This window comes from Cloeon dipterum, chromosome 4 (assembly GCF_949628265.1).
Source record: "Cloeon dipterum chromosome 4, ieCloDipt1.1, whole genome shotgun sequence".
NCBI lineage: Eukaryota > Metazoa > Arthropoda > Insecta > Ephemeroptera > Baetidae > Cloeon > Cloeon dipterum.
The window spans coordinates 18,373,238-18,383,351 of NC_088789.1; the positions used below are offsets into that span (position 1 = coordinate 18,373,238).

Here is a 10,114-nt window from a genome sequence, read left to right on the forward strand (position 1 = left end):
TTTTGCTCCATCAATTTAAAAGAAATATTTTTATAGCTATTCAAGGGTTGTCTTTATTACTTCGATAAAAAATCAAAGGAAAATACAGAAGGTGGAAAAATCATAGTCAAAATTAATTTATATTTACTAAACGGTGACAAATAAAAGCAAGTGAAAATGAGTTACCCTTCTATTTCAACCAAAGACCAACATAAGTAAAATGAAATTTTTAGGTCTTGATGCGCCTTGCAGAGGGAGAAAAACTGTACCGCCAATCAGTATTTCGTTGCAGGTTGCATATTCATCGAACGACAATTTTACAAAACAAACACGATGGACAAACTAATTTGGCCTATAGGTTAGGTTGGTTCAGCCAAGGGTGCAGTGGGACGTCACGTTCCTACATGAATAGTACCAGAGTAACAAAAAGCATATAAATAAATATCTTTCTACTTTTCAAATTTTAACAAACAACTCTGTGGTGTCTTCTATTCAACATTAATTTGCATTTTAAACAAATTTGGTCTAAGTTTCCAAACACCTTATAATGTACTTTTTTTTAATTTTGCAACATATTTGTTATACCGATACCGCAAAACGAGAAACGTTTAATGATACAAAAGCTAAATAAAAATAATTTCATTATTTTTTTAATATGGGAAAAATTATTTCATTCACCTAGTAATTTCGCAACAAAAATCAATTTCATTATTTTACCCTTAAAAAATTGGCGGCAATGGCAAATTTTTTTAATGCACCATATATCAATTTCTAACAGTTTGGGAATAGATTGATGCTGGTTTCTTTACTGGGGCAGGTTTTGTTTTGATATTGTTTTCCAAGTAGGGGTAAAACTTCCTCGTTTCAAATATTTAAGCTATTGCTCGTTTGATCATAAGAGGAAAAGAGAGGTCAGACTGCAAAGAACGCCATAGCGTACAAAGAAACAAGATTTTCTTTCTCCCCTCCTGCGCGGGCATAAAATACGCACGCACGTCGCAGGCGAGCGAAGCAGCAGCCGTCTCCCCTCGACAGCTTTTTATTTATCATCAAATGGCCAGTGTCCACGCTTCCACACACACTCTTGCTTCCCCCTTTTCAAATCACACACACGACAGATAGCCAAACACTGGACTGACTGCGCGCGGCGCTAGCTGCTTCCTTTCGCGTGGCTTAAAATTTACAAATAAATCGGTGGAACTTTAAATCTCCTTTTCCAACTGAAAACAATTGAGAGAAGACTGCAGGAAGAGCACGAGGTGACGTTTTCCTAAGCAGCTAAAGAGTTAAAGACAAAAAGCGCGGCCAGGGACCTGGGATCAGCGGAGCCTTTTCGAGTGGCGGGCTGCGAGTTCCATGTTGTCGCCGGCGCGCACAATGTTGCATATCTCGCCAACAAAACGCTTGGTACGGACTCCCAGGTCGGTTTCGGCGGCCAGGTGCTCATGCGGCGGCAGCGGGTCGCGCCGACTGGGAGGTGTTGCGCCGCGGCGCTCCGCCCCTGCGCTCGCTCGCCTCGTTAATGCCGCCGCTGCTGGGAGCAGCAAAAACGCCGCCGCTGCCGCCTGCAGGCTATGCAACGTGCCACTACTCGGGCGCGCAGCAAGTAGTCCACTTCACGGGCGCCAATCTGCGGCGCCTGCATCGCGTGGCAACCGCCGCCGCCGCGCCTTTGCCAATCAACCGCGGCCCAGTTCGACTGTTAGCGAATTCAAATTGCGAATTTTCTCCTACCTGCTTCCCCAGCAGTACCTCTGAAAATATATACTATTGGATTTTACTGAACAATAAAATTTTGAGACTATTTTTGTTTGATTTGCAAGCTTTCATTTACAGAATGAAATCGAAATTCATATTAAACGTATAATTTATTGTACATTAAAAACTATGAGAGGGAAGATTACCTTTCGACGATCTCAATTTGTCTGACAATATCATGAAGCTCTAATACATTTTTGGTTAATTTAATTTGGAAAATAAAATTTATGATTTAATTAAAATTTGCTAAATAAGCAGGCCATACCTATGAGAAATTTTTTTAAAGATTACTGCGAAGGGACTTTTGTCATTCTATATTCGTGTCCAGTTTAAATTTTAAATTAGTGCTATAAATGCTAATATTATATATTCACGTAAATGTTGCTGTTTACTTGTATAGGTCTCAAAATTATTCAAATTGCTCGCGTTTTGTTAATTCAAACTAAGGTCTTAAAGCGCAAACTTTTCGATTAGGAAAAACTTATATTATTGAACCTTTGAGTTGTTTTAAATTTACTATAGTTCCTAATCAATCTTTTTCCGATAAAACTAATTAATGGTATAACGCAGCTATAAGCACACTAGATTGATATGTTAAAAAATGAAATATGATTAATTTCAAACAACAAGAAAAATTTTAATCTTTTATTTTTTACATTTTGCTAACAGATCGTAATTTTTACAATAATTATAATAAATTTATCTTGTTCATGAATTTTCAAACATTAAAAAAAAATTATTAATTCTTTAAAACTCTGAGTTAAGATGCATTTAATATCGGTAAAATATTGCCTGAAGCGTTTTAAGGAATTTTAAAAATCATATTTAGCTTCGCAGCTCTAAGTTTATATCAGATTTTTCAATCGAGACGTGAATTTTGAATTTGAAGTGTGAGTTGTCTGAATGTCCTCGTACGGCGAGAAACTAACAGAGGGAGCAGACACACTCTCCCGTTCGTTTCCAATGCGTGCCGTGCAGACGACCTCCTCGGCTCGCATGTGACCCTGCCTGCCAGCCGCACTTGGTTATGAATTATGAGTCGCATTCTTGGTAACATCTGGTTAACTTCCTCGCGCCGAACCGCGATCAATTCCGATTTACCCCCGAATTTCGGCTTGAACTCCGCGAAAAACAAGCGCTGGTGGTGTGCGAACGCTAGAGCAACGTTTTGCGGGTAAGATGGGGTCCCGGGGCCGCTTTTTTCGGGTCCAAATTCGAGAAAACGCCTTGTGCGCGCCAAAAATACCGCCATTGGTCCCCGTTTAATCACAAAAACTGGCCGGTCGTTTTCAGAAATCTCGCGTTTTTTGCTCAAGGACCGGTTCCTGCGACAGTGCCGAGGGCCCAAGCCCCCAGGGCCCCTCGGGGCACGCCCATTGCGTGGGCCGCGGGGCCCGTCGACTGGCCAGGGACGCCGAAAACGCAGGAAATGCGTGCCGATGGGTTAGTGAAAATTAGTTTCCTCCATTTTAATGGCTAGATTGCCGTCAATAAGCGGTTGTTACTCGTCAAATAAAAGCTCCCGTGAGCCGGGCTTCATGCGACGCGCGGAGGTTGGCTCGTCAATATACGCTAGCAATATAGAGCCAGACACCGCCTATAAATGCATGCTCTCCTGTTCACAAGACCGCCAAATATTCGTGGAGGAAGGATCGGGCAGTCGCGCGTACAAGGCTATTCGCTGCGGCTGCGCTCTCTCCCACTGCCGCGGCCGCCGGTACTTGCCTTGGCTCTTCGTACCCCCGTGCTTTGTGTGCTCCCGCTCGAGTATGGTGGGAAGAGACATTTACGAGCCCGCTTTGTTTGGATTAAATGCGCCGTGTGAATTATGGAGACAATAAAACTTATACCAAGTTGTACGTGTTTTTATTTATATTTCAAAAAAACCGACGTCAAAACATTTTTCAGCAGATACGATAAATGTGATTATCGGACTAATCTTATGGAACGTCGTTTGATAAAAAATCATAGGAGGTGTCATAAGCTTAAAATTATTGAGATTAACTCACGACTATTGGATTTTATAGGTCTCTTAAGATTGATTATATAGCACCATTTATTGTTCAGCTTAAGAGGAAAGTTACTACAATACACAAAACACAGCAAACGGGTAGTGCGCAAGCCATTCCTTTAGGATGATTTGAGTATAAACGCCGAAATTTACCCAAAGCACTGTATAATTATGTTTTGTAAAATTTGTTCAAAGGTTGAAATTGTTTGTTTGATTTGGTGTCAATTATCTCACCAAAGAAAATCCTTAAATTATTTAGGATTAGATACCAACCTGCCGTAATCATTGAGATGACTCAGAATCTGCCACGAAAAAATGATTAAGCCTGAAAAACTTGGAGAAATAATTGGTATAATCGGGATTTTTATTTTCTAGCTTTGTCCTGATTTGATTTATGCACTCTGTAGAATTTAAATGGTTGAAAAAAACCATCTCTAACTGTTAACCAACTAATAAACCAGAAAAAGAGCAAATAATCGTTTTCAATTGTTAGCCTTAATTGATCCACTTAAAATTTTAAATATCTGAAGCAAAAATGTCAGATTCTGATAATACTTTTTAAGGAGTCTGATTGTCTGATTTAAAAATGTCTGACCAATAAAAAGCGTCAAAATTTGCCCTTCAGACAATCAAACATATATCACATTTATTATCAAATTTATTTAGTTGAAGCATGCTTTAAATAGTGAATTTATTTTTAGAAAAATCCACGTCTTTTCTTTTTAAATCGTGAAAAATGCGTTTCAGCTGGTTTCAGCTATGTTTTATTAAGCAATAATGTCTAAAAGGTTAAATAATTATTTTTTCAGAGGGGCACGGGGCTGCACCGCGCGCGAAAGGTAAGGAAGGTGAGCTCTCGCGTGGCCCTCGGCTGGCCAACGCCGCCTCGGCCACCGGAGCCCTAGAAATCGGGGGTTGCAACTTCCCCGGTGTGATTAATAATTATTCGTACTGGGCTCTCGGACTCTGTATAGGTATTGGGTGCGCTGTAAGTCTCTCGGGAATGCCACACTTGGGCCAAGGGGGTGCGAGCAGGGAAACAGAGTAATATTACCTTACACATGTATGTTTATTGCTACATGTCGGCTGCTCAGGGCTGCGAGGAGGTGAGAGAGGGCTTGACTGCTTGCCCCGGTGGTTCGTCTTCGTCTGTTCTGCAGTCTCTCCTCAACTGTTATAACTCTCCTCCCCCTCGTGCACCCTGAGCGCCACCACGTCGATACATTCTCAGTTATCTGTTACAGTAGTATTGCTTGGTAGCTTCCGTCTGGGTAAACCTACCCTGACAATTTTCTATAGGCATTAATGATTGCGAGACGCTCATGACAGGGATAAAAATCTAAAGCTTTTACAACAGCTTTTATCAGTGCAATTTTCACTTTACAGTAAAATTGAAATGGTGAAATTTTTGTGAAATCTCGATTTGAATTATGTCTTTATACTTATACCCTCAGAAATTTCGGAAATTGATCCTTTGGATCCTTTTATATATTTTATCTTGTTTGTTATTTTTGTGTTAATTGACCACTACCTAACATTTTAATGAGAGCAATAATAATGTTTTAAACTCTACTATTCGGTGTACCCACTGGCAAACAAGAATAAAAGAACAGTTGTGCAGAGGTGGACAGCAGCACACTTTTACAAAACTGGGTGTGGTCCGCACATTAAGCCACCCTCGCGCAGGGCGGCGCATTGCGCTGACTGACTTTTTGCTCGCGCATATCAAGTGAAAAATCAGCCGTTCGTGCCCACTTGCAGCAGTTAGCATCGCACGTATTATTATTGAGACGTTTGCGAAGAGATTAAAACGCAATTTTCAGCCAGATCATCAAGAATAATTTTCAATTGAACGGCAAATGAATTCGCAGACATATTTTCCCCGAGAGCTTGTCATTGAGTATTTCCGCAGCACATTCTCTTTTAAATATTATGAGATGCAATTACTATTTTTTCTCGTCTCTCATTGTGCACAGCATCACCAATGACTTAATCTGTTGTTCATTCCACCATGAATATGCTCGCCGTGATTAAGTGAGAGCGGCTCCTTTCTGTGATGTCACCCCCTTTAATAATTTATTAATGGTCATTTGCATTCGCCTTGAAATTATTCGCAGCATCGTGTATGCAAGCATTTCTCCGTTGCTAATATATCGCTGATGCTTAAGGCCATTTAAAGTTTCGCAATCTTTTGAGAGTTATAAAACATTTTTAAGCCTGCTACTTATTACATATACCGCAGCAATTATTGATATTCCAAAAATAAGATAATCATGACTCCTTTCTGCATTTAGCATTTTTTGAGAATTTCATTTAAATTAATTATGATGTCACGGGAAAATTATTCCTGACTCATTGTGGTCAAAAATTAATTTTCTGCATCAGTAGCCTCATGAAGTATGTACTTTTGCAATCCTGATTTTTATTTTTAAATGCCTTTTCCCATAACATATTAATCACAATGCTCAAAGAAAACTGGTTATTCACAAACAAGCAATGCGTAATTATCTAATCTTAATTGCCTCCATGCATGAGGTTACGCTACCGGTGGGCAATGAGAAATTCAGTTGCACTTTTCTTGCAGCCCACGCGTGCACTTTGGTTGAATCCAAGAGGGAATTCGCTTGGAATTCCACGGACTTTTCCATGAATAATTTAAATTTATATGACCGCACGCAGCAGGCATCGGGGGCCTACGCATATATACAGGCTCATATTCTCGCTGGTCGGTTTCAGCGCCGCGGCCAGCGCAGACTTTACATTATACCCATTTTCCTTGTCAGCGCCATAAAATGCGCGGGCAATGCCAATTAATTCTCTCGGCTCGAGACTCGAGATCGTCGTCGTCGTCCACACAGCTCTCTGGAAGGACGGTGACTGTTTTTTTAGCTGAGGCTAAGCACAAATAAAATAATTCACTTTTAATGCGGTCGATTTAAAGTAAATCACGTTTTGCAGAGGGTATTCCATCTTGCTTTACCAGCTCTGCACTTCTAACCGCAGCCTGCACGTTCAATGCAAAGGTCATTAGTTTGGAATATAAATTAGCTGCAGCGAAGAATTACACGCCGCAAACGGAGAGCAGCACTCGCATATCAGATCATATTAGAACACTCTCGTGGGCGTTGCTGCGCTGAAAGAGGATTTTGTGTTCGTTGCCAATTCCAGAAGGGCGAGTTGGATGTTGCTCCCGTGCTTTATCTTTTGACAGTGAAATCACGAATTGAAATATTGGAGACGTCATCTTTTGCTCTTTGTATTAAAGGTTATTTAAAACCTATTATGCCTTACTCAATTTGATAAGAATACTGCGCACTTTTCTGCAGCCGGAAATCATATTAAATTACACCACCACTTTTGGCTGACTTTATACAGTTTGGAAAATATTCAAGAAAAACCTAAACTTACTTCGAGTGAGGTTAATATAGATTTTTGAGTGTGATATGTCTAAGAATCAATTTTATAAATTAAGTTGATCGAATTTTAAAAATATTGATGCTAATTTTGGCACTACACGAACGCACCAATTTGGTACAATACTGATCAAACTTAATCCTGTTAGAACTGCAACGATGAATTCAATATTTTGCTCAAACTGAAGTGACTCAAACTCAAGACTGTGGAACGCAGTGTTCTCTTTATTTGAAAAAACTCGCGACATAAAGAAAGAGAAAATTAAACATGGTTTCTATTCTTGGATTTATCTGGGTTTTTTCAACACTATTATTCGAATATATAGTCACAAAATCATTTTTTGTTAAGTAATTGTTGCAATTGGCAATAATTCGTCTGAATTGCCTGGACTTGATATTGTTTAAGAAATATGTGTAAACAAAACATTAAATTCGTAGATTTTTTCCCAACACCATATACAGATCGTGAGAATCCAAATAATTATGAGTTGTGTTGCATTGAGTAATATAACATTCCCGGTTTTTAAACATAAATATTCGAAGTAAAAAAGGTTTTTTAATCAAGGTCATGACGTAAAATTTGATTGCAAAAGTAATTCATAAAGATTGCATCAACATCAAAATTTATTTTATTTCGATGGCTACATTTTATAAATTTAGAGAGACATTATAAATGTAATTACTCGCAAACAAATCTGATGTATTCGTCGCATGTCTCGTCGTACCACAATGCATCGCTGTTAGGCTCGACAGTGAACTTCAGACAGGCTGTTTGGTCTTGTGAAACATCCGGCTGCCGGAAAGCCCAAAATGTGCCCGTGACAAACCCAGCATCATTCCAGTACCACATCGTCTCCGCAGCTCTCCTGCTGCCAGAAGTCCAGAAGAAGTGATACGCGTAATCTTCTACTCGGCAATGACATTGTTTTAGCCTCTTATCTTTGCAAATTTAAACCTTATTAATTACCCTTATTGCGCAAAACCGCGAGCAAATCCAGATATTTGGTTAGGTCGTCAAAGCTGACAAGTTTCTTGCCGATAGCGGTGCATTCCTCAGCGGCCAAGGTTGCTCCAACCTAATTAAATCGCGAGATTAATCAAATAAACAAAAACCATGTAGCTTTGAAAATCGTACCCAATCGCTTCCCACAAACATTTCTCTGCCGTTCACATCAATGTACTCTCCAACCACTGTATCACAAAAAATATTTGATATTTTATCATTGATATATATTTTTGGAATTTATAAATCTGTAAGTTCAACTGTGAAATTATGAAATTAAAATTCATACCAGCCTGTGTGGATCCAATTTTGAGACCTGCAGCCTGGAAAAAAAGAATGCAAAAAAATTAATATGAAAAGTGACCTTTGCCATTGATAATAAAATAATTACGCAGAGAGCACAGAGAAGGATCGTGCTTGCTTTGAACATACTGGTGCCTGGAAATCGATTTTTACTGGTCCTCTTGTAAACTGAATGGATTTTTCCTCATTTATATACGATTTAATCAACCAGATAACTGGAGAAATTTGACGTCTTTTGTTGATTAGTTATCACTCCACTCCCTGGTCTGTTCCAGAGCATTAATACCCGTTGAGATAATTAATTAATCCAAAGCAAACGTCATTTTAATCCCCTGGTGGTTGAATACATCATGCATGGCCTCGATTTTATGTCGGCGCATTGTCAAGGCGTACGTACACACGATTTATAAACAATGGATCCTAAAAGGATTGGCACACGTTTATAGCAAATTGGATGCAATTATATAGTGCACGCTCAAAGTGCTACGTGTTATTTTTATTTACTCTCGGCTTAAATAACGAGGAAAGAACCAGGCCCAAATTAATCTTGCGCTGAGGATTCAAAACTTTCTACTCGATTAACGCAGCCAATTTTCTGTCATGCCCAGAAAAAAATTATCTTTAAAATTTTTTCAGACTTTTAAATTTGAGAAAGGCATTTTCTCTGATGCATATAAATTATTGACTCCTTGTTAAAGGTCGTTTATTTTTAATTGTTTTTCAGCACTTACAAGCGAATATTTAAGTAAAATTTGAATAAATAGTTAGAGTTAAAATGTCAAGTGTCAAGGACAAAAAATCAATGACAATTTTTTTTAGCAAAAAAGGAAAAATTCCAATTTTCAATTCTGTCGAGTTTGAAAATTGTTGTTAATAATCAAATGAGATAATTAATCATATGTCATGTCGCGGGTAATTTGTCACACTAGATGGATTTTTGCCTTAGGATGCTGGGAAAATAAATAGCTTTTGCCAGCTTTCCGTATTTTTGCTTGAACACTATAAATAAATCATACATCACACTCAGTTGTGCATGTACGTTTTAATTAAAGTGTAATATATTGTTTGCACGTTATTCATACATGGCACGGTTGGTACATTTAAAACTAACTCTACATTCTACAATTAGATGTAACATCAAGTTAATTAAGAATACTTCAAGCGGCACGGAGAAGATCGAGTTGGCGGTCACTTCCATTGCATTTCAAGCTGAAGTTAGCCTCGATCAAGCTAGCAATCTAAGTACTTTTATACAGGTGCAATATTTTAATTATTTTCATTGAACAAGTTGAACTACTTAATATACCTTAACTATGAAATTAATTTTTTACTAATTCACATGGAATTTTAGTATTGCAAAATTGTTATCAAAAAATTAAGTTAATCTGTTCGCTGTAAACGCGGTTATTAGAATAATTTATATTTTTCACAGTTTTAAGTCACAGTGTCGTTTCCCTAGAACAGAGCAGTAAATGCTTCATCAGCGTAAAAATTTTCTAGTGTCATTTCAATTTTTTGCACATTAAACATATGGCCTTTACCCACAAACGAAAGTGATACTTTTCTCTTGCATTATATAAATGATTTGTCTTTTTCACCGTGTTGAGTAAATAAACGTGCGAGTTTATTTGTACTTTCCAGACGCTG

The 10,114-nt window shown here is 38.4% G+C and overlaps 1 protein-coding gene across 1 annotated transcript; it reads right to left on the reverse strand.

Annotated features, from left to right (window-relative positions):
• Nucleotides 1-7,738: 7,738 nt before the first annotated feature.
• On the reverse strand, nucleotides 7,739-8,667 carry LOC135942492 (uncharacterized). Its single transcript, XM_065488621.1, has 5 exons — nucleotides 8,556-8,667; nucleotides 8,454-8,487; nucleotides 8,297-8,352; nucleotides 8,129-8,237; nucleotides 7,739-8,067 (listed from the first exon to the last, which is right to left on the reverse strand). Exons 1-5 carry the CDS (start codon nucleotides 8,592-8,594, stop codon nucleotides 7,841-7,843), a joined length of 465 nt encoding a protein of 154 aa, XP_065344693.1. The 5' UTR covers nucleotides 8,595-8,667; the 3' UTR covers nucleotides 7,739-7,840.
• Nucleotides 8,668-10,114: the final 1,447 nt, after the last annotated feature.